Raw genomic sequence first — 24,700 nt, forward strand, 5'->3', positions numbered from 1 at the left:
AAGATGACTGCCGCAGTTGCAGTCCAAATGTTTGGTGATTATAACCAAAGAAGACTACAGCAAAATCCTGAAACTATCCAAAATACATTCGAGTTTTTCAATTCTTGGAACAGAGGCCGATTTTGGCCTGCGCAATGTCAGAATAAGTATCTCAACCCTTTTTGTGATACGAAATGTTACTAATGAATGAGTATTACATTTTTCTTTGTGATAAATACTTTGAATCCATGTAGTGGACTTTATCCATTCTCCACCTGTATAAAATACAATTTTTATTCTTTCTGGTGGAAGATGCTGATCCTCAGAAAGGTCTATGAAAAAAACTGAAACTACAACCGCTGGCCCGGAGATTTCGTAAAAGATGGAATTGAATACATTGAAGTTTGGGATGATCCACCGAGGTTAACGAAGCAATTAGAAGATTGATCAAATTAAATGAATTCGTTAAAAGTAAGAGGCATCGAAAGAGAGTCAGACTCATTCGTTCCTTTTCAAGAACTTTCGAAAGTGAGTCACCTGAAAAGAAGTGAACCGTTGTTTCATAAGTTCAAATTGAATTGTCAAAGTAAAATATGCAATTTCGAAATGATAGTCGCACTGAAGGTAGACGAGATTTGTAAAATACAGCAATATTCATTTGTGAATGGAATTTGAATTATCAAGATTCAACGTTGACACGTCCCTCCAGAGATGAGTGGATAATCTTAGCGACTGGAAAAATGTACAATAAAATGGATTAACAGCATCTCTCAGTCAGAAACTCTACTTTGCCAAGATTTCGCTTCTATTGGGAAGCTTCTTCAGAGCCTATAATTTAATGAGTTGTGAATGTTTTCGCCATTGAATAACATTACATATAAATTGACGAAAAAGTTAAACATGTATAGGATTTTTTGTGGGTTTATATAACCTTTATCCTCGTTCGAAACAATTTTGAACTAACGTTTTTCATCAAATATTTTATTTATACTTTTAGACATCCTTTCCCAATTTTTATAAATATATTGTATCAATGCTCATCCAAAACCATTTGCCCAATATTTTACATAACCATCATATGAATTATCCTAAGAATTATCTCTAGGAATGTGTATGGTTTTGTTTAATATATTGAATGTGAGATCTTGTTGTGTTTTGATTTGTACTTGTTCCTCGATAAGTGATTTATGACTGTTGAATTTATGGATGTTCAAGTTTTCCCAAATGTTCATGCGGTTTCCCTTGTTGATTTGTTTTATTACTTTTATGTTCTCTGGTGGGGAGAAATTATGTTTGTTTTGTATGGCGTGTGTTGCAAGGTTTGATTTATATACTGTTGGATTTATGTATGCCTTTTTGTGCTCATTGTACCTTTGGATCAGTTTTTTCTTGGTTTGGCCGATATAGAATTTGTTGCAGTCCGAGCATTGTATACTGTATATCCCGTTTTGGTCTTTGTCTTCTTCTTTTTCATAGTTGTTTATTTTTTGTGTTATCTTCGTGTTCGGCTTGTATGTGATGTTGATGTTCAGTGGTTTGAAGATGATTGTTAGTTTTTTGGTTTGGTGTCCTACGTACGTAAATGCTGTCCATCGTTGTGTTGTTTTGTCTGTTGGGGTGGCTTGATCCTTGTCCTGTATTTTTTGTTTTAATTCTGTTTTCTAGTTTATCTATTGTCTTTCGGGTGTATCCGTTTTCGTTCGCTATTTGGTATATGATTTTCCGTTCTTTGTTTCGGGCTTCATTGCTGAGTGGTATCCTTAACATTCTATATATGAATGCGTTATAGGCAGCCATTTTGTGTGATGGTGGATGGTTTGAACTTGCGGGTATGGTGGAGCTTGTTTGTGTAGGTTTCCTGTATATTGCCATTTGAAATTGTGTTTTGTTGTGGTTATATCCTATGGTTATGTCCATGTAGTTAAGTTTTGAGTTGTGTTCTTCCTCAATGCTGAAACATAGTTTTTGATTTATTTCGTTAATTTCTTTTGTTATTTGTTCTGTGATATGTACAGTCCATCGTCAATATATATATATATATATATATATATATATATATATATATATATATATATATATATATATATATCCAGTATATATCCATGAATCTTTTATACAGGGTGTCATCTGACTTGGGCCACCCCCATCTTTGAATTTTTAAATACGGACCTGTATTTTTTGTTGTAGTTTTTGGATCGTAGACGTTCACTCGTACTGAAAAATTGAATTTAATTTTATTTTTAGCTAATATTCGATTATAATTGTGTGAATTATTCCCTTTTAAATTCCGGCCCTGGAAATTGGTTGACTGAGTTGAATAAAAACACAATAGCAACTTCCACGTCTCCCTTTGTATCGTAGAGTTTTTCGAGAGTTGTTTTTATCATTTTCAGGTACCTATTCACATTTTGTCCATTGCTCTGAGCGTTTTTTACAATGCATTTCGAATAAGAACACCTTTTATGATTATCTGAAATATATCCACAACAAAAATATATTATATGTGTTTTGATGAGCAGAAAAAAAAATGGTAGCAATAATAACATCCGAAACGAACTCTATGATTATAATGAAAATTGAAATGAAGTTAGTAATTTATATACACAAAAAAATTAATTGTGTGATAAATGTTCAAACTGGAGTCCTTTCATTTCGAGACAAATAATGGGTCAATAATATGGCCTGCAAGATCACCAGATCTCACTATTTTGGACTATTTCCTATGGGGGACATTGAAAAATAGGATTTACGCTGGCAGGGAGATGGAAAATGTGGAAGACTCGATTTTGAATGATTCCGCATTTCGAATGATTCCGTATTAAGGGAAATAAATAATATGAAAAACCGAGTTCAAAAATGTCTCGAAATGAAAGGACTCCAATTCGAACATTAATTGCGCCAATAATTTTTTTGGGTACCTATATAAATAACTCCATTTCAATTTTCATTACAATTATAGTATTCGTTTCGGATGCTATCATTTTTTTTTTGCTTATTAGAACACATATAATATATTTTTCATCTAGATATGTTTCAAATAATCATAAACGGTTTTTTTATTCGAAGTTAATTGTTGAAAACGCTCAGAGCCATGGAAAAAATGTGAATATATCCGTATTCAAAAATTCAAAGATGGGGGTGGCCCAAGTCAGATAACACCCTGTATGAAAGATTCATGGATATATTCTGAGAGCCTTCATCAAGTGCCAATAGCCAAATGTGGACTGATTTTCAATATATCTGCGATATTGGCAAAAAAATAATTTGGGATTTTTTTGTTTTTCCTGTATATCAGTAGAAGGAGACACCTCACAAACATTCGCGACGGAATAAGTAGACTGTTTTTCCGCAATGAACGAATGACCTGGGAGCTTTTTGTTATGTACACCACCGTTAGTTATGAATTTGGATACAAGTTCCCTCAAATATTTCGGAAAACGTTCATAGAAAATCCTTTCGGTCTCGTGAAAGTTACGCGTCGCATCGTAAATAAAAATCGCATCAATTTTTCCTTCCAATGGACGAGAATTTACCATTTTAGAGATTGTTGACGTGGTATCTTTCTACTAGTAACACCTAAAACTAAATGAGAATATTCTAACTGAACAATGATGTTCATTGTCGTACTGACATTTTTTGACGTTTTTATAAACAAAAAATAACTCAACAAACCTTATTGTGTTGTTGGGATTGCCATATGACAGATAAAAAGGAATATTTCTAGAAATATCGATATTAATGTGTTTGTCTTCAGGAAATTATTAAATGTTTCGCCATTTTGTAATAGGTGAAGATATTGACTTCATATTCTAGGGTTGTGAAGTATTCGTCAGGAGCTTCAAAATGATGTTTCACAAGACCCCTCTTTCCATTTGATTTTTTTCCCCAGATGGCGCCCAATCGTCATCTTGAAAGTTTCATCTGTCAATTTCACTTCTTCACTTCAAAATACAGTATTCATGCATTAATTTCATCATCCCAAATTTAAATTTTTTGGGATGACCTTTTCAAAAAATAAAAATGGCGGCATTATAGAAATGCACTGTATGTTATATTTGTAATATAATTTAATTGTATCTATTTGTTGAATCATAAAACAACGATAAAAATAAAAACAACAATGAAATGAATTAGGGCTCCGGGGCGACTTTATTGATTCCAGTGGCGCATTTGCTTTTTCAGCTGCAGGAAAACCCGGAAAAACCTGCAGCACCACATCACCTAAAAATCTTGATCTGTCAGTATCCTTTCTCACATAAAACAAAATGTAGGGTATCTCCAGAGGCTCCAAAATATTCAATACATCGCCAGAACACTTCGTTACACCACTATCGTCAAACTTAAACCAGTCCGATTCGTCTTTGACCAAGGCGTAATAATGACTAAATTCACCGCCAGAACACAGTGAACAATGACTGCATGAATATTATAATAGTGGTCTGCTAGATTGAAATGTTCATCTATTTCGAACCTTCGAAAGAGTTTCTTGCTTCCGTCAGAGGTTGAGTCATGTTTGAAGATCATCAGTGTTATTATTAGATTGACTGGTGCCTCAGATAACTGTCCGTGCAATGACTTTTGCACGGACTGGTTATTAGTCATTTAGGAAACGCTAGATGAAGTTTCAGAAATTCACATAAGTTTTAGCTACCTCTTGAACATTTCCTTCAAAGTAAACCAGTGAGGATTTTTCCAGGATTTTTCCAGGATTTTTCCGTACAGTCCAGATGGACTGTACGGAATCATTCAATCCAGAGCGGTCAGGAGTATTGATTTTGCTATTGTTTTGTCCACGAAGATTATTCAACAAGGACCCCAAGAATGCGAAACAATCCACTTGTCCTAATCAATATCTAGTGGACTACAAAGACTCCAGGAAATCGGTTGGATGAAAAGATTATACATTCTTACGAAACTGCAGCTGCATGAATATGTGTTTGAGTTTGATGAATAAATAGGAAACATTCCCGTTCTCGTTCATCATTAAAACCTCGTTCTTCAAATTCTTCGTCATGAACAACACTTGTAAAATGCTATTCATGTAGCAAGTGTTTCCTAGATTATCCAATCCAATTTTCTTCTTCAGATTTTCAGGACAACCCTCTGCTGATTCGTAAGAAAGAACACCGTTTCACAGAATCTCCATAAGAACCATTTCTCAAGCTGTGATCGATCTATTTTATTCATGATAAAACTTTCTTGAAAATTGAATAATTATGTTATGTTCATTACTGTTACTAGTGTTGAAAATACTTTCAATACTAGTGATAAAATTATATATAACACGCTTCTTTGTAAACGTCATCATCTAATACTCTTGACAACCATCAAAAATGTCACCTTCAATGACAGTTGTAAAAAACACATTTATGCCTCACACCAACAAATGAAGTATACTAAACAGCTGAAACTTAAAACATATGTTAGAGATGAGTGTAGCAGTATAAAAAAATTAGGAAAAGCGCTAATAGAATATAAAGATTGAACAGTCCACGTTTAGTGAAAATAACGGATTTTTGCCGTAGCGCCAAACGAGTAGAAATTTCATCATCTTGTATAGTGAGTTGTTGAAACTACAGCTTTATGGGATGAAGCTTTCTCTGAAACCTTGGTAGATACGTCAGTAACCGATAAGTTTGTACTGCAATCGCTTTGCATTCAGTAGACTAATAACTCAGCCTCCCGTAACGTGGACTCGAGCTTCGTGAATTTTGGAATATCAGTATTTGATGGAGCTGAAATTTTCAGCTCGAGAAATGTCAGAACGGTTCGAAATCTAGCCTTGCCCCGTCAAGAAATCCAAAGGAATCTTATGGAAATATATTTCCATTCAGACGGCACTCATGAAATGAGAGAATAACTTCTGATTTTACTGGGTCGAAAGGATATACGTCTCACTGTAGCTACGAAAGTATTTCAGAGTACAGAAACTCTTTTCATTGCATCAAAAACCAATTTCGGATATCACGGTTGTGACTGCACTAGACAAAAAAAAAGTCCTTTCGCTCCACATCTACAATTCAGAAATGTCCGATGTTTTATGTTTTGAATTGGTGGAGCAATCTTTTACGACGGATACTTTTGGGTATTTTCAATGGAGCAGAAACAATAAAACAGGAGCAAGGATCATGGAAATAATAGGAGAGTGAAACATATTTTTCAACAGCAGCAGGTTTGGAATTGGGCTACTCAAAAATATGGTGGCATGTACTTTCCAGGAAGTGAAACAGTGGTCATTCTATGAATAAAATGTGCGGAAAAACAAATGCAAACAAACACAAAAACTAAACTTCGTTTAGTTTTTGTGTCCAATTTGTGAAGAAAAAAATGTTGAACAATCATTCAATGGGAAAAATATCATTGGAATCATAATGATAATAATAGCATTTGTATCCTTGATAGGATACTTGATAGTTTGCCCAATTCCTCGTATAAGGAAAGAAAACTCTTCATATATAGTCGGTGGACATACTTGCAGACTGTCTATAAATTAAATAATCTAAATGAACAATTATTTCAGGCCAGTCTCCACTCCCTACACTGTAGGTTAATGAATTGACCCCCTCCTGGCTAATATCATGAAGGGCGTTGGATGATATTTGATAGATGTCAGTGCAGGATTATTTCCGATAATTGAAAATAGAATTTCTTCAAAGCATCATTCCTTGAACTATGCTGAAGCGGACAACAAACAACAGGTCATCGCTCCATCTACCTGTCATTTTCAATTTTATAGGATATCATCGAGTTTATGTTGATGATAGACACTACCTTGCACTGTCGAGTAGTCAAATAGCTCGACACTGGTCTGCAAATGTATTCCAATAATTGAGAATCTATTGGGGCAGTTGTATCGCCAACAGCATATGCAGGAATAAGTTCAGCGAAGAATCCTGCACTTCCACCTCTCGGATATAATCCAACGCCCTTCGTGATATTAGCCAAGCTATTAGTTGTTTTCTGATAGGTGTCAAATCATCAATATTCAGTGTACAGAGTTGAGACTGGCCTGAAAGAATTATTCCTTTAGATGTTTTACTTTATATGTAGTTGAATTTCGGGTCAAAAGTGTTTAAATGTTCCTCCATTCCAAATGTTTAAAAGTTCCTCCATAACTTCGCTCGAGTTGAACAATCAATTTACTAGCTTGAATCTAACAAGATTCAGAATTTGTTCACTATCAGAAATAGTTTACAATGCCTCATCTACGGAATCGGTACAATCAAGGTAATTCTCCACATGAGTATTCTCTATGAACATATCAAACAACTTGAAAGTAAAATTTGTTTGGGATGTTATGCTGTGAGAGTAACTTCAATAAATTTGGGAATCAAAATTGCCAGAACGGTGTATTACGCCCTGTTTGAATCCCACCTACGTTATGGATTACCGTTTTGGGGAGTATGCAATTCATCAGCACTTCTGTCTGTATTAGTACCTACTGCAGAAACGGAATATCAGGTACATGTGTAAGATTAAACCTCGTGATTCATGCAGACACATATTCGTCCAGCAAAAGATTTTAACAGTGATTACTTTGTTCATTTCAGCCTTATTTACAAAAATTAATCCCTATTTGAGGCTTCATGCCATTCTTATAGCACCTGTTCCACCGCGTTGAAATTGCCAATTTCTTTAACAAATTTGCTCAGAAATTCTATTTATTACAGTCTGTCTTCTCTGCCTTTCAAAAAGCCAGCAAGATCTCGGGGATGCTTCACTTCCTCCGTTTCTCAAACTATTCTTTGTAACAGTCGCCCACGTGCGACAAACTTTCAATGCTGGGATATTGATATGCCCATATTTACATCCAGAGCTACGTGACAAACATATCTGACCGTGCATATTTTCAAAACACGCCAATGAATAGTGTTTATATAAACACTCTCGGTCCGTCGGCCATAATTTTACATTGTATAAGAGACAGATCCGGCGTTTAAAAATCTGAATTAGAGAAATCTGTCTCTTTCCGAAGTAAGAATATATATTACCATACATAGCTTTCGCTGGATATTACAAAGTATAAATGGTAGATTTTCATCGATAACAAATATTGTATATGGCCCATTTCTATTATTGTTCTTGTACTGAAGCATAATTCTATTACCGAACATTTCTATATTCCGAATATCATCATCACTTCTGTTTAGAATGACCATTCACTCCTCTTGTAAAATTCTATATCTATCACAAACAGAAATCATATAATTTGTGTGAATTAATTTTAATACTCCAGAAGGAAACTGTTGTGCGCTTACTTGACATATAAAATATGAAGGAACTGGCATTCCGCCCAAACTGAATAGCCTTTCAATAAAAGCTATCTCAAGTATCAAGTGTTTTTGTTACACTATGCATCCCAAACTCCGTTGGAATGTTTTGTCAGCAGAATATTTTGAAATGGACTTTGTTCCTTTTCGTGTCTGAAAGCACTATTCACAGATGACGTTCATATTTCCTCAGAGTTTTTATGAATAATCATTCAATGTCTCCTTGTTTTCGAAATTGTTCGCACTTCGATATTAAAATGAAATAGTTGACATCATGAGTGGTCTTTTTATTCAGCGGTTCCAGTTTCCTTATAAATATTTAATGAGAAAATTGATGAAGTGATTCAATTATGTATAATTCTGTATACGAGATTTTTTCAGATTAATTATTTCTTTCCTGAACAATAACATTATCAAATTGACATTTGTTGAGTCTTATTCTTTTCGAAAGTTATGTACTACCAGAAAAGTAGAAAGCCAAAATAATTTTTTTTCTATATGACAATCGTCAAATGACGTCACCGACATCCATAATTTTTTTCAAACTCATAATTTTGAAATATACATTCTGGAATCGATATTCTGTAAATGACTTCGATTTCTCACCAAGCATGATATTTCCTTCAGAAATAAATTAGAAATTTTGAGTTCGGATGATTCAGATTGATTTTGTTCTATTAGTTTTAACAATTGAAAAATAACATGAAAATAATCATTCTTGACTTGAACAGTAAAAGTGGATCCAAGAATAATCTGTTTTTCTGATGATACTGCAGTATAATATTGCGATAAAAATTGGACAGACCTCAAGAGCAAAGTTGAAAAAGACTTTATTACTATAATTGAATGAAATTAAGATCCCCATTAAATAAATTTAAGTTTTACAAAATAATATTCTCTCTGAAAGGTTCTGGCTCCAAAGGAAAGAAAAAAAATTTAATAAACTATTCACATATATACAGTGTTACACATAAAGTTCGCTGCATACGGAAGTTTTTTTTATTAATAGAATACTTCTTACTCACATATATATATATATATATATATATATATATATATATATATATATATATATATATATATATATAGACAAAGATTTTATCGAGTGTGTATGATGTACAAATCAAAAATTAAACAATTAGTGGACGTAACATATATAGACAAAGATTTTATCGAGTGTGTATGATGTACAAATCAAAAATTAAACAATTAGTGGACGTAACATATACAGGGTGTCCCTGAACTTCCTCTTTTCCTCTCGGGAATGTATAGATGGGGTCAAAATATCACCAGTACTTCATATAACTTTTTTTCCTAAAATCCTTCGTTACCAAGTAACGGGCCCTCGAAGTTACAAAATGAAAAATGTTTTTCTTTGATAACTTTTCAGGTGAATATTCAAAATCATCCAAATTTTGGTAATTGACTAAACAAATGAATTCCTTCGATGAGCTTTCATGCAGGAGTCAGTTGTTTTGCTACAAAGTCAGGAACGGACTACCCCCGATGGTCCACACCCCAAAACTTTGAAATGACAGATATTTTTCAATATTTTTCAACAAATTAAGGTTACTTGGACAATTTTATGAATAAAAGTACTCGTCTTGATAAAAATGTAGTTTCACTCGACAACATCAAACCCGCTCGTCCACCATTATTTGAAATGAATAATTATCAAAGCAGAAATAATAATGATAACGTTAATTCAACAACATTTATCCTGAGATGTCTACCATTATTCGAAAATATTAGTTTTTAAGGAAAATGGAAATGATAGGTAAAATGTTCATAACGAAGTTTGAACATCTCTATACATTTTCTTAGTCTGCGAAGACACCCTCTCTGTACTTGAAATAGCATTCCAGGGTCGTTTCGTATGGCTTCACAATGTAATGTTATTCTATTCAACAATGCATCTCTTGTGTGAATAGGTGTAGCGTAAACAAGGCTTTTTAGATGCCCCCACAGAAAGAAATCCAATGGATTTAAATCCGGAGACCGCGATGGCCATGAATATGGCCCACCTCTACCAATCCATCTATTGTGGAAAATATGGTTCAGATGGTCACGCACAATCAAACTAAAATGAGGAGGAGCGCCATCATGCATAAACCACATATCTCTTCAGGTTTGCAATGGAACATGTTCCAAAAGTCCATTCAAATCGTTCTGAATGAACTCCAAATAACGTTCTCCATTCAATCGGTCCTGTAGAACGAATGGTCCTATAAGATGGTTTCCTATGATACCAGCCCAAACATTCACGTTGAATTTCCGTTGGTGTTTGGTTTGCAATATCCCATGGGGATTTTCTTCGGCCCATATATGGAGATTATGAGAGTTGATAACTCCATCTCTACTGAAACCTGCTTCATCAGTGAATAAAACTCGATTAATAAAAGTCATATCCTCTCTTTGCCTATCCATGAACCAATTGGCATATTCCAGTCGTGCTGGAAAATCTTGAGGTGTCATGGCATGTACCTTCTGGATGTGAAATGGGTGGAGCAGTTGTTCCCTAATTATTCTATGAATAGTGGACTTGGATGTATGGAACTGTTCTGATAGATTTCTGATGCTCATTGAAGGATCATCAGCGACGGCTTCCAAAATATTTTCCTTCAATACAACGGTACGTACAGTCCTAGGAGCGCCCTCACCACCTCGTTTTGGCAAAACTGTACCTACAATAATATCGAAATAAAACAACGTGCTCAAATTAATTATCAATTATTACATACCTGTCTCCCTCAAGCTGCGATCGACACGCTCGAATGTTTCTCTTGACGGTACCGTTCGATTGGGAAAATGCTCGGAATACAGACGACGAGCTTCTGCAGCATTACAAAATGCTTGTCCATAAAATACATGCATATCTGCATATTCATTGAATGTAAACTGTTCGGCCATATCAAAAAAATTCAAAATATCCTATAGAATATTGACAATACAATGATAGTCATATGACAACGCACCACTCAACAAAACAAAATCGCATTCCAGTTTCTCATTTTTTATCAAAACCTTCTAAAAGGTTTTTTTGTCAACATCTGTGAAAGAAATGGAACATAATTATTCCCTGGATATTTTTCACCTGATCATGTGCAGCCGTTTTTGTAGTTCATTCGTTTGCTTTTTATTAGTATAGTAAATATTTTTTCCGATGTGCGTTTTTTCAGCTAAATTTAGATTCGTGTTAAAGAATTTCTCCCATAAAATTATAATTATCAGTGAAACTCCTCAACAGTTTAGCTGTGAAGAAGAATTTGAAATATTCGAATGTTGAGTTTCATGAGATTCAGATAACTGATCAACACGAAACGTGATTATTCCACACGTATTATGTACATACAAAATATGGAATGAATTCGATATTTCATAGTAGAGTAGCTTGTTAGTTTAAAAACACCACGAATCTACAGAACTTGATATTTCTTTTGAAAAAATATCTGCTATCACAGTTGTGACTTAAACTTCCATATAGGTACTGTACTTTTTGTTTACGACTTCATTTTAGCATACTTTGTATTATTCCTGTTATAAATGTTGTTGAATTAACGTTATCATTATTATTTCTGCTTAGATAATTATTCATTTCAAATAATGGTGGACGAGCGGGTTTGATGTCGTCGAGTAGAACTACATTTTTATCAAGACTCGTTGCTCCGATCGACTTTCCACACGAGTACTTTTATTCATAAAATTGTCCAAGTAACCTTATTTTGTTGAAAAGTATTGAAAAATATCTGTCATTTCAAAGTTTTGGGGTGTGGACCATCGGGGGTAGTCCGTTCCTGACTTTGCAGCAAAACAACTGACTCCTGCATGAAAGCTCATCGACGGAATTCATTTGTTTAGTCAATTACCAAAATTTGGATGATTTTGAATATTCACTTGAAAAGTTATCAAAGAAAAACATTTTTCATTTTGTAACTTCGAGGGCCCGTAACTTGGTTACGAAGACTTTTAGGAAAAAAAGTTATATGAAGTACTGGTGATATTTTGACCCCATCTATACATTCCCGAGAGGAAAAGAGGAAGTCCAGGGACACCCTGTATATATATATATATATATATATATATATATATATATATATATATATATATATATATATATATATATATATATATATATATATATATATATATACATATATATATATATATATATATATATATATATATATATATATATATATATATATATATTCTACTACCATTAACACCTCACATAACATGCATCCACCATACACTGCGGCCTCAGGCGAATTAAGGCCTCAGTATACTGAAGCCATAATGTAATGTCTCATATTTTCTCGGAACACCTTGACTATTCGAAGTCATACCCGACCTTTCTTCCCTCTAGTGAGTTCTGATGATATTCAAGTACAGAAATCTACAAGATTTCATCTCTTACGCTTGTAAATGAGCGAAGAAGAAAACTCTAACTGAGTCCATAATATTAGTTTCTTAATCAAATGTATATATTTTAGTTTAGCGGTCTGCCGCTTGTGGCGTACCTATCATATACATGGAGTGTATATTTTATTCATTTTGAGCACATTAACGGCTCAATGAATTGGCAACGTTGCAGAATATTTATTCACTGGATTCAGCACGAGTAATTGTAATAGTGTGCGTTTGAATTGATTTTTATCTAGGTTTGTTCTTTCTACATTAGATGTTCATGAAACTAGTTTGTTCATATGTAGAGGTTTGTGCATCAGTAACTGAAACGAAAATAATAAAATCTGGTAAAATTATGTTTCAAATATTGATAAAAAAATTAAATAAAAGAATGTTTTTGAGAATGATCTTGAAATTTTCCTCAGAAAAATACATTTTGAATACCTTATCTTCATAACATCGGATCCAACTCTTGTTTTTCTTATAGTACAGTGTCAAAATTTTTTATGGTAATAAAATCATTAGGTAACCAAGAGTGAAATCTGAGATTTGTGGGATTTCAATTTCAGGAATATTTGCAAATGAAATATACGAGGGGCATAATAATGGAATAATGATTTCGGGAATAAACGACTTTGGAAACAAATCTCGAAACACGTCGATTTTTAGTTTGAAATCATGATTTTTTGGCATACAATTATACTAGTAACGTTATCCACCTTGGCGTGATGACGATTCATTTCAAATAAGAAGGGAGTGTGATAGCTCAAATGAAAGGTTATTCAATTCTCGATTCTGTGATACATAGTTACATATTTAGGTAGGCCAGAACTAATTTGTTTTTTGAATTAAATTAATTTACACAATGTATGTATGTAATCTAATATAAAATACATATTGCTACTGTGAGAAAACAAAAAAAAAGTTTATTTGACAAATAAAAATTGCTCTGCGCCTAAATTGAATATTCAAATTGTCACTCACCTGCCTTTTGGCAGTAGGTAATTGAACCGACAACGACAATAATCTTGAATATTTGAGTTTTATTGTAATTATATTTTTAAATCGTGTAAATTTTGTGGGCGATCGATGGAAACTTTTGATCTCAAGTAAATTCATAGGAAAAAGCGAGTGGTCTGAGATCTGGAAACCTTGCGGGTAACTCTATTGTTCCTTGTCTACTAACCATAACTAATATTTCGATTCTTTGTGTTTCAGTTAATGGATCCATTATTTATTTATTTCATGCATTCAACTAATTCTTTATATTTACTCCTTGTGTAAATTAATTTAATTCAAAAATTAAATAATTTTTTCCACTCTGTTGATGTTTATGTCACTGAATAGAGAATTATATAACTTTTCACATGAGGTGTCATACCATCCCTATTCTTATCAAGGAAATTATTTGAAACTAAAAATCGACCTGTTTCGGGGTTTGTCTCCAAATTCACCTGTTTAAAAGAAATGCATTTATTCCATAATTTTACCTCTCACTGAAGTTATTATTCAATGAGTAGCAATGATTCTGCTAAGCTGAAGTACAGTAATGATTTCGGAATAAGTAAATCTCAAAAACAATTTTTAGTACCCATTAGCCGGAGAAGTTTTCAATCAGTAATCTAGAGAGGACATATAATGAGGGTATTCTCAGAAGATAAGATACACTTGTAATTATTCAAACTCATTTATTATAGAGAAGGTACAAAATAAAATTATTTCATTCAAAAACGAAAAGATGCAAGATATTTCAATTTTCAACATCGTTTATTCTTCATATATTCATTTTGAATAAATACTTTTATTTTTACCCAAGTTTTGTCTTCAAAAGTTTTGGGATGTTTTTCAATTAGTTCTTCACACTCATATCGCTTTGGAGATTTTGAACTGTCAATATGGTTTTTAGAAAACTTTTTTGCCAATGTCCTCTGTGTTTCAGTCCAAGGAATTAGGATTCTTTTTTTCCTATTTGTTACTGTTTTCTTCTCTGATGCTCCCTTTGAACTATTACCGTCCTTTACAACTTGATCTTTCACAAAACCTTTCTGAAAATCATCATTGCCAACCTCTCCTTCAGACTCCATTTCGCTGTCATCATTTTCATCAATTAAATTTTCTTCCATATCAAAGTCAATCTCGTCTAAGCTTTTACCTTTATATTTTTTGCTCTCACCTTTCTCCATCAACAAAAGAAGTTTAGAAAGTTTTGCTGTTTGATAGATGTCATCAGGAAGCCTATATGAGCCCCTGTGAATTCCAGATGTGTGTCCCATGAATGTAGCTAACTGTTCAATATCACCATCTGTCATGTTGAAGATCTGCATTAGTGTGGCCAAATGTTTTCTGAGACGTGTTGCAGTTATTGAATCCGGATTTTTTGCTCCACTTAATCGGGCATGTTTCTTTATGACTTTATAACCGCTGATTTCAGTTTTGATGTTTGCCTTAGCAAACAGAAATACATTTTCTTGTGGAACTATAGTGGGTCGAATTTCAACCATCAACTGAATATCTTTTTGTACATCATCACTAAAAAGTACAGGGACTCCTCTACCTCTTTTTCCCTTTATGACTACACGCTTCAATTTTTTCAATAACAGGCGTTCTGACACAGTGATTATACTCTCGAATTCTTCATAATGCCCGTTCTCATTACCGCAAGTCAAATAGGTCTGCAGAAGCATTCTCTGAAGTTCACCAGGTCGTCTTCTATTCAGAAGTAAAACGCGGCAATAAATGGTTTCAACCAATAAATTATAAGCTATTGCATCTAAGTTATTAGTGTTGAGTTTCTCGGTTGCTCTTTTGGCCGAATCAATAAGATACTGTTTGAGGACTTTTAAGTCACTAGCGAGTGGTACGATCGTTATTTTATTCCACTTATTCAAATGGAGACTATTAGCGGCTTGACTTGAAACTTCGTATTTCCAGTTGGCTGTAAATAAATGAATCATAGTTCTCAACTGAGAAACGTCCTCAGCAGAAGATACCGATTCACCGCCCTTAAGAACAAAATTAATGGCAATATCACAACACTGTTTGAATGAATTCACGATATTCATTGCAAATGAAGGTACTTCATATGCATTAGTGGCTGAATCATATCTCGCTACCTTCTGTGTAGCTTGGATGAAAAGATCAAAATATTTTGGTTGAAGTGCTTGGAAAAATGATTTTATTTCCGGTTTCATTTTTTTATCTCAATCATGATTTTTGAAAGTTCTCTCATCTTTCGGGAGGTTACGGTGGTAAAATGCTTATCCCTATGTAATCTCAGATAACGAGCTCCAAACGAACAAATCAATTCATCTGCTTTAGCCTCAAGAGATATTTTGTCCGCTCGCATTCGTGGAAATACTTCTTTTTTAAGTCTGTCATCTACTCTGCGATGAAACAATAATAAAGCAGTTTGGCCGCTACTTTGTGCCCTTCCGCTTTTGCTACTACACTTTTTCCTATGTCTATATAATAGTTTTGAAGAAAAGAAACCGAGACAATTATCACATGGTAGAACAGATGTTTCTGGAATCTGCCCTCGTCGAATTCTTCTGGGACAATTATTTGCTGTTTTTAAAAAATTTCCTTTATTTCTCAGCTTAGCCAGCAATCGCCTTCTTTCCAAATTGTTTGGAGGCATGGACATTAATTTCATCACATCCATTTCCGTGAAATGGTTATTAATTACATGCCTGGCAAAATTGGTTACATCGGTTTCACAGTAATAACAAAAGTTCTTTAATTTTGTTTTTCTTTTTGTTGATGTTGTCTCAACATCTGTAATATTATTAAGACAAACATACTTTGTTTCATTACTGGTTCCGCATTCGTTTAATTTACTATTCACTTGATTTTCTTGGTCGTATTCAGTTTCATCATTTTTGTCGATATCTAATAGACAAATTGGGTCATCGGTGGTCTTTGTATCAGTTGTCACGTTTGAGTTTTGATCTACTTTTGTAATTATTTCGGAATTATTGCAATCTTTTTCAGGTGTTGGTTGAGTGGACGACATGTTCAAATCAGATGAATAATATATTCTGATTGAAGAAGATACCTAAAAATAAATAATTGCAAATAATTGGTTTGTAATAGGCATTAAACTTTTTATCACATACGCCATATACGTTTTGAATATTTTTTTTAAATTATGAAATGAAGGCGGATTTTGTTTTAAATAGAGTTACTACTAAACAGTAGTTTGGAAACGCATGCGTTTGGAAACGCATTGTGAGATGTGTGTTGAATGTGGTGTACTTTAACACTTACCTCTGAGCTGGATGGTACATATGAAGAGTCACCAGAATAGAAAATTTCATCTGACACCTAAAAAACAAACGACATTAACCTTGAAATATTTTTATAATTCCTTCAACACACCCAGCTTCTTTTATCGATAGATTCGAAACTGTTTTGTAACTCTTTCAATTGACTACAAACACCAACCTGGAATAATAAACCGCTTAATTATAAGTGCCTGAGAAAACAGTTAGTAGTTAATAAAAACAAGTGAGATACAGATATTCATATACAGAATTTTGGATGTTTTTTAAAACAGAAATATTCGTTATCTGTTATCAAAAAATTCACCAGATATCAAATGTGAAGTGAATCAATTGATGTGAAATTTTTTCAAGACTTCAGAACTTAGTTGTTTATAACAACGATGTGAATAATCTTTGAATATTGATAGAAATTTTTTTCTTATTCAATTAATGGATATTATATATAAGAATAAAAACTTACATTTGTTTCATTCTCATCTCTATCTTTTTTCAACTCTAGACTTTTTGGTACAATTACAATGTTTTCCAAAATGCATATTTTTTTTTGTTCTTCATCATCCATACGATTCAATATTGGAGACAACGATTTATTACAAAACCAATTGGTGTTTTTTTCTGGGCCCAGAACTCAGATGGTACCTAAATGAAAGACAATGAAATTAATTAAGTGATTCTATGAACTGAATATTGTACCTACTTTTCCATATCTTTGTGGTCCTACAGAATTTTTTTCATCTGAAACAATACCAAAATTTTAAATTCAGAATAACCAAAAAAAACAAAGGATCCTTCATTAAGAAATGTGTCAAAATTTTAAAAAAGCGCAGGGCCCCGCTGATTTCTTGATGAAATGGAAGACCATTTGTAACTTCATCATATTTCCATTTCATTTTTTTGTTTCATTTTTCCGTGCCAGGAATCGCACGTTAAAAGATAAGACCCTGTTAATCTATAGATTGCTACTTCTGAGGGTTATCGTTCGTGAGGGGTTAACAGTAAAATACTTTTTTAACGCATTTTAACATTCGAATACAACAATATGCTTTTTGGGTTCCATGACTCTTTTCGTATCGCATCATAAGTCATCGTAATATTTGGGGTAAAAATAAACTTTTCATTCGAATATCAAAGTTACTGTAATTTGTTCAGTCGATTATCAGAAATTCTTGATTGCCGTCAATCATTTATTTTTTTTATATAAATTTTATGATTTTATGATTATTAATCATTAATTGAATAGAACTAGACGATTTTTATGAAAATTCATATTTTAAACTTTGTATTGTATGTATTGTATGATTTTCACTATAACTTTTGCATTGTATAGTATATTGTATAGCGAAACACGTGTCACTATTATATGTGAAAATTTGATAGTATGGAAATGATTTTGAGTGAAATTTAGCTATTGTGTTCAAAATAGGTGCGAACTTTGAGAATTTGATAGAATATACTACGTTTCATCACAAAATTGGATTCTATCATACACTTTTTAATTTTAACACTTATCTTACACAGTTTAGGAAATACTAAATATAAAAAATTCTGTTATATTTTGTTTTGTTTCTGTCATGTTACTTCCAGGAAAAGTTTTAAACTGAACGAATATAAATTCAAATTGATATTCAGAAATTATGCAACTTATATCATTTCATTATTTTGTCAAAATCATCATTCGAAATGATGATAACTTTCGATTATATTTCCCATACCTATCTTAAATGAATATATACAGGGTGTCCCTGGACTTCCTCTTTTCCTCTCGGGAATGTATAGATGGGGTCAAAATATCACCAGTACTTCATATAACTTTTTTTCCTTAAAGTCTTCGTAACCAAGTTACGGGCCCTCGAAGTTACAAAATGAAAAATGTTTTTCTTTGATAACTTTTCAAGTGAATATTCAAAATCATCCAAATTTTGGTAATTGACTAAACAAATGAATTCCGTCGATGAGCTTTCATGCAGGAGTCAGTTGTTTTGCTACAAAGTCAGGAACGGACTACCCCCGATGGTCCACACCCCAAAACTTTGAAATGACAGATATTTTTCAATATTTTTCAACAAAATAAGGTTACTTGGACAATTTTATGAATAAAAGTACTCGTGTGGAAAGTCGATCGGAGCAACGAGTCTTGATAAAAATGTAGTTCTACTCGACGACATCAAACCCGCTCGTCCACCATTATTTGAAATGAATAATTATCAGAGCAGAAATAATAATGATAACGTTAATTCAACAACATTTATAACAGGAATAATACAAAGTATGCTAAAATGAAGTCGTAAACAAAAAGTACAGTACCTATATGGAAGTTTAAGTCACAATTGTGATAGCAGATATTTTTTCAAAAGAAATATCAAGTTCTGTAGATTCGTGGTGTTTTTAAACTAACAAGCTACTCTACTATGAAATATCGAATTCATTCCATATTTTGTATGTACATAATACGTGTGGAATAATCACGTTTCGTGTTGATCAGTTATCTGAATCTCATGAAACTCAACATTCGAATGTTTCAAATTCTTCTTCACAGCTAAACTGTTGAGGAGTTTCACTGATAATTATAATTTCATGGGAGAAATTCTTTAACGCGAATCTAAATTTAGCTGAAAAAACGCACATCGAAAAAAATATTTACTATACTAATAAAAAGCAAACGAATGAACTACAAAAACGGCTGCACATGATCAGGTGAAAAATATCCAGTGAATAATTATGTTCCATTTCTTTCACAGATGTTGACAAAAAAACCTTTTAGAAAGTTTTGATAAAAAATGAGAAACTGGAATACGATTTTGTTTTGTTGAGTGGTGCGTTGTCATATGACTATCATTGTATTGTCAATATTCTATAGGATATTTTGAATTTTTTTGATATGGCCGAACAGTTTACATTCAATGAATATGCAGATATGCATGTATTTTATGGACGAGCATTTTGTAATGCTGCAGAAGCTCGTCGTCTGTATTCCGAGCATTTTCCCAATCGAACGGTACCGTCAAGAGAAACATTCGAGCGTGTCGATCGCAGCTTGAGGGAGACAGGTATGTAATAATTGATAATTAATTTGAGCACGTTGTTTTATTTCGATATTATTGTAGGTACAGTTTTGCCAAAACGAGGTGGTGAGGGCGCTCCTAGGACTGTACGTACCGTTGTATTGGAAATTCAACGTGAATGTTTGGGCTGGTATCATAGGAAACCATCTTATAGGGCCATTCGTTCTACAGGACCGATTCAATGGAGAACCTTATTTGGAGTTCATTCAAAACGATTTGAATGGACTTTTGGAACATGTTCCATTGCAAACCCAAAGAGATATGTGGTTTATACATGATGGCGCTCCTCCTAATTTTAGTTTGATTGTGCGTGACCATCTGAACCATATTTTCCACAATAGATGGATTGGTAGAGGTGGGCCATATTCATGGCCATCGCGGTATCCGGATTTAAATCCATTGGATTTCTTTCTGTGGGGGCATCTAAAAAGCCTTGTTTACGCTACACCTATTCACACAAGAGATGCATTGTTGAATATAATAACATTACATTGTGAAGCCATACGAAACGACCCTGGAATGCTATTTCAAGTACAGAGAGGGTGTCTTCGCAGACTAAGAAAATGTATAGAGAGAGAAGGTGGTCATATCGAGCAGTTTCTGTAGCGGATTTTTCATTTCTGTTTGCTCTTGAGGCTCTTGAGTTTCGTTAGTTAAACGTGTTTGCATTATAAAAATTCGTTATGAACATTTTACCTATCATTTCCATTTTCCTTAAAAACTAATATTTTCGAATAATGGTAGACATCTCAGGATAAATGTTGTTGAATTAACGTTATCATTATTATTTCTGCTTTGATAATTATTCATTTCAAATAATGGTGGACGAGCGGGTTTGATGTCGTCGAGTGAAACTACATTTTTATCAAGACTCGTTGCTCCGATCGACTTTCCACACGAGTACTTTTATTCATAAAATTGTCCAAGTAACCTTAATTTGTTGAAAAATATTGAAAAATATCTGTCATTTCAAAGTTTTGGGGTATGGACCATCGGGGGTAGTCCGTTCCTGACTTTGTAGCAAAACAACTGACTCCTGCATGAAAGCTCATCGAAGGAATTCATTTGTTTAGTCAATTACCAAAATTTGGATGATTTTGAATATTCACTTGAAAAGTTATCAAAGAAAAACATTTTTCATTTTGTAACTTCGAGGGCCCGTTACTTGGTAACGAAGGATTTTAGGAAAAAAAGTTATATGAAGTACTGGTGATATTTTGACCCCATCTATACATTCCCGAGAGGAAAAGAGGAAGTCCAGGGACACCCTGTATATGCATAGATTTCGTATAAATGTTTCGACAATTCAATTTCATGGCAAGGAGTAATTCAGTCAACTAAATGAGAGAGGATTATACGGAACGGTTGCGAAATGCCTTCAACAGGTAAATACTGATCCAATACGAGCAGCAAGACACGAGAAGTTTCTTTTGAGGGGCCTTAAATGTCTCAAATTGGAAGTACTACATTTTTATTAGTTTTTTAATAAGTTTGTGTTAGGAATCACACGTTAAAAGGTAAGACCTCGTTAGTCCTCAGCTCGCAAAGTTTCGACTTCTGAGGGTTGCCGCTCATAGGGAAAAACATATTTTAAACCAGGAATTTTTCTGATGAAAATTTACTTGATTTTTTTTGCGTTATGTTCAGCAATTCAAATCACATTATCCAAAAATAATAAACATATTGAAATAATCTACAAGAGTGTAATTCAAAATCATGCTAAAGAATTGAAATATTAAAACATTTATTTTTATGAAAACAATGTATTTTATGTACAGGAAGTGTAATCAACAGTGATCATCATTTAAAATATTGATTGCGATATAATCATAAAAAAGATATGAATTCCATTCAAAAAAGGAGTTTTGGCTAATCTCTGATATCAGAATTCAATAGATTTTATGAACACACTATGAAAAATATATGAGTTTGGACCATTAATCTGTTCAAAATCTGTTTAAAATCTGTTTTTCCGTTAACCAGCTGTCGCACCCCTACGAACGACAACCTTTCAATATAAGTTCCATAACAGAAACAAAATAATATTGAGAAATATAATCATTTGAAAAATGATCTTCAAATGCGTTTTTTATATTAGATTTTGAAAATTCTCGAAACACGCTAGCTAGTTTTTGATATAACACAGATCTAGAGAATTTTATGTAGACTCTGAATCTATGATAGAACTGTAATTGATGTCATTTTCACATTGAAAATTTTTCCTAACTACCTATACCTTTTAAAATATCTATAGATTTTATCTCTACTTAACATGGGTCTTCAGACAATATGCCATAAGAATTGTGAAATATTGTGTATACATAACTCTCATATAGAAAAACAATAATTTTTCGCTTTGATGCAAATATGACGAATTTCTACGTTTTTATAAAATTTTAGCGCACGTCCTGGTAATAGCTATTACGTTTTCATTTGTCCCCTCTGTATTAGGCATTCAAATTCAGTGAGGTTATAAAGTATATCAACATTCTAATTATTAACATTACAAATTAACTTACCATCGGAAACTCTGGCTTTCATCATAATTTTGTAGCCTCTGGAAAACATTTCTGCCATCTTCAACTTTATTAAAAATAACTGAACGATTCACTTCAAAGAAAACCCTAAAACTGCGGAGTTCGAGGAAGTGAAAAACAGTGGCAACACTGTCTGAAGCTATAATGTCCAGTATATGAGTCCTTAAGGTAGGCATTCCGCATGATATGTATAAATTCGAGGCACCAATAATAGTATTGTGAAATGAATCCCCAATGTAGAGAAAGTGAACAGGAAATATATAAATGAATGTTTGTTCACAAGATATACAAAGTAACCACACCTCATGAAATAATACATAAATCAATATATATGAAGTGAACTTATGCTAGATCATGCATTTCTAGATGAGGCCTTAGGGATGCGTTTTGAGATGAGGCCATAATATCTGAAGATGTATATATATATATATATACATATATATATATATATATATATATATATATATATATATATATATATATATATATATATATATATATATATATACATATATATATATATATATATATATATATATATATATATATATATATATATATATATATACCATCGATCGCTTCAAAAACATTTCACCAACTTTCTTCGAAAGCTTCTCATAATTCCTCTTCCATATTCCTTGTTTCACTATCAGTGTCGTCATTTAAATCAATAATGAATTTATTACCACCATAATATAGAAGTGTCCAATCTCCATATATTCTTTTTCAACTGAAATTACTTTTTAATCATTTTCTGTCAGTCTCCTTCGGTAGTATTATATACTTCTTCATCAACTTGCTCTATTACCATCTTATCAAATTTTGGAAAATCATTTTAACGCCTGCTGCTTTGTTTCAATTTTTCCCAAATAATCTCGATGGGATTAAAAACACAAAACGAGAGGGGGAAGTCTCAGTATGGTGTGTCCATACTTTTCAGCAATTCTCTCAAGGGCATACACTTTTCGAATGTTTTTGTCTGTAAAACTTCAGGTAGTTGGTTTTTGTATAGTTATCTTCAAAATACAAATAGTTATTCATTAAAGAACTATGTATTTCATCTTTCCTCGAAATTTTATTCGGTACTTTGGGATCAATGTGTTTTCAAACCATTTCTCAAAAATATTAGCTTCCATGTTCTTGTGATAGTTAACATTGCAGTCCTAAAGTTTTTTTTTCCTACATTATTTCAAAGAATTCGGAAACCATCTTTCACTTCCTCGGCAATGCACAATGATTAGTCGCGATCCTTTGTCTGCAGGCATTTTAGGCGTACACATTCTTGAACCATCAGTCCACCCTTTCGTAACTGTGTCGTGAGTGTCATACCAAGTTTCATCCAAATAGAAAATTTGCCGTTGTTCTTGTCTATGTTTAGTTATTTGTTTTCAGTATTTGTTACGCAATTCCACTATTCTTCTGCTTTCCATAACTGCTTGACGTTTCTTTTATTATTTTAAATCTAAATCCTAGTTTCTTCATCCAATTCTGAAGAGTTTCGTCATAGCAGCTCACGTTATGGCCGAATGTATTCAATACGTATTCAATGTATTCAATTTTGGATAAGTATTTATCCAAAATACTTATCCAAAATCATGCAACCAAAGACGGAGCTGGCAGAATCTTATGTGAGAAATTCAGAGCACTTGGTGAACATCTTAAAAACATCAAACTAAACGACACCGACATCCTTGCCAGCCTAGACATAAAATCCCTCTACCCGAGTATACCCATAAACGAAGCCCTAGCCACCATTAGAACTGATCATAGCTTTCCGCAACATGTCACGGATCTAGCAGAGCACTGCCTCAAAAACACCTATTTCATATTTGACAACCAGATCTATAAACAGGTAGAGGGAGCTCCGATGGGTTCCTCCCTATCGCCCGTGATCGCAAATCTGTTCATGATGCACTTCGAGAAAGAAGCACTTGACAACGCTCGCCTCAAACCAACCCTGTGGAAAAGATTTGTAGACGACATATTCATCATCTGGCCCCACGGAAAACAAGAACTAGACCGGTTTGTGACCTACCTGAATAACATCCTTCCCCGCATCCAGTTCACTACCGAAAGAGAGGAGAACAGGCAAGTTATGTATATAAAACCCTCCTTTATGCTTATTCATCAAATGCTGACTAAGTTATAATAAACTTATAAAA

At 33.3% G+C, this 24,700-nt stretch overlaps 2 protein-coding genes across 7 annotated transcripts in view; one reads left to right on the forward strand and one right to left on the reverse strand.

Moving 5' to 3' along the window:
- LOC111516184 (5-hydroxytryptamine receptor) overlaps positions 1–24,700 on the forward strand; it is a 616,569-nt gene that overhangs the window by 515,829 nt on the left and 76,040 nt on the right. The gene's annotated exons all lie outside the window — the stretch shown is intronic.
- Positions 14,392–22,948, reverse strand: LOC141480273 (uncharacterized). Of its 6 annotated transcripts, none has more exons than XM_074170183.1 (6): positions 22,521–22,948; positions 17,637–17,674; positions 17,400–17,578; positions 17,034–17,099; positions 16,923–16,979; positions 14,392–16,710 (listed from the first exon to the last, which is right to left on the reverse strand). In XM_074170183.1, exon 6 carries the CDS (start codon positions 15,845–15,847, stop codon positions 14,414–14,416), a length of 1,434 nt encoding a protein of 477 aa, XP_074026284.1. In that variant the 5' UTR covers positions 15,848–16,710; positions 16,923–16,979; positions 17,034–17,099; positions 17,400–17,578; positions 17,637–17,674; positions 22,521–22,948; the 3' UTR covers positions 14,392–14,413. The 6 variants fall into 6 exon arrangements, with proteins under 6 accessions (XP_074026284.1, XP_074026283.1, XP_074026288.1 ...); XM_074170187.1 differs by having other exon boundaries at positions 14,410–16,710; XM_074170185.1 differs by having other exon boundaries at positions 14,411–16,710.

Source organism: Leptinotarsa decemlineata, unplaced genomic scaffold, assembly GCF_025532065.1.
Source record: "Leptinotarsa decemlineata unplaced genomic scaffold, Ldec_3_MD MMD2_P_RNA_scaffold_7, whole genome shotgun sequence".
Taxonomy (NCBI): domain Eukaryota; kingdom Metazoa; phylum Arthropoda; class Insecta; order Coleoptera; family Chrysomelidae; genus Leptinotarsa; species Leptinotarsa decemlineata.

Bases quoted from the DNA above. Each gene is read 5' to 3' on its own strand.
- LOC141480273 (XM_074170183.1), bottom strand. From the start codon at position 15,847: ATGAAACCGGAAATAAAATCATTTTTCCAAGCACTTCAACCAAAATAT.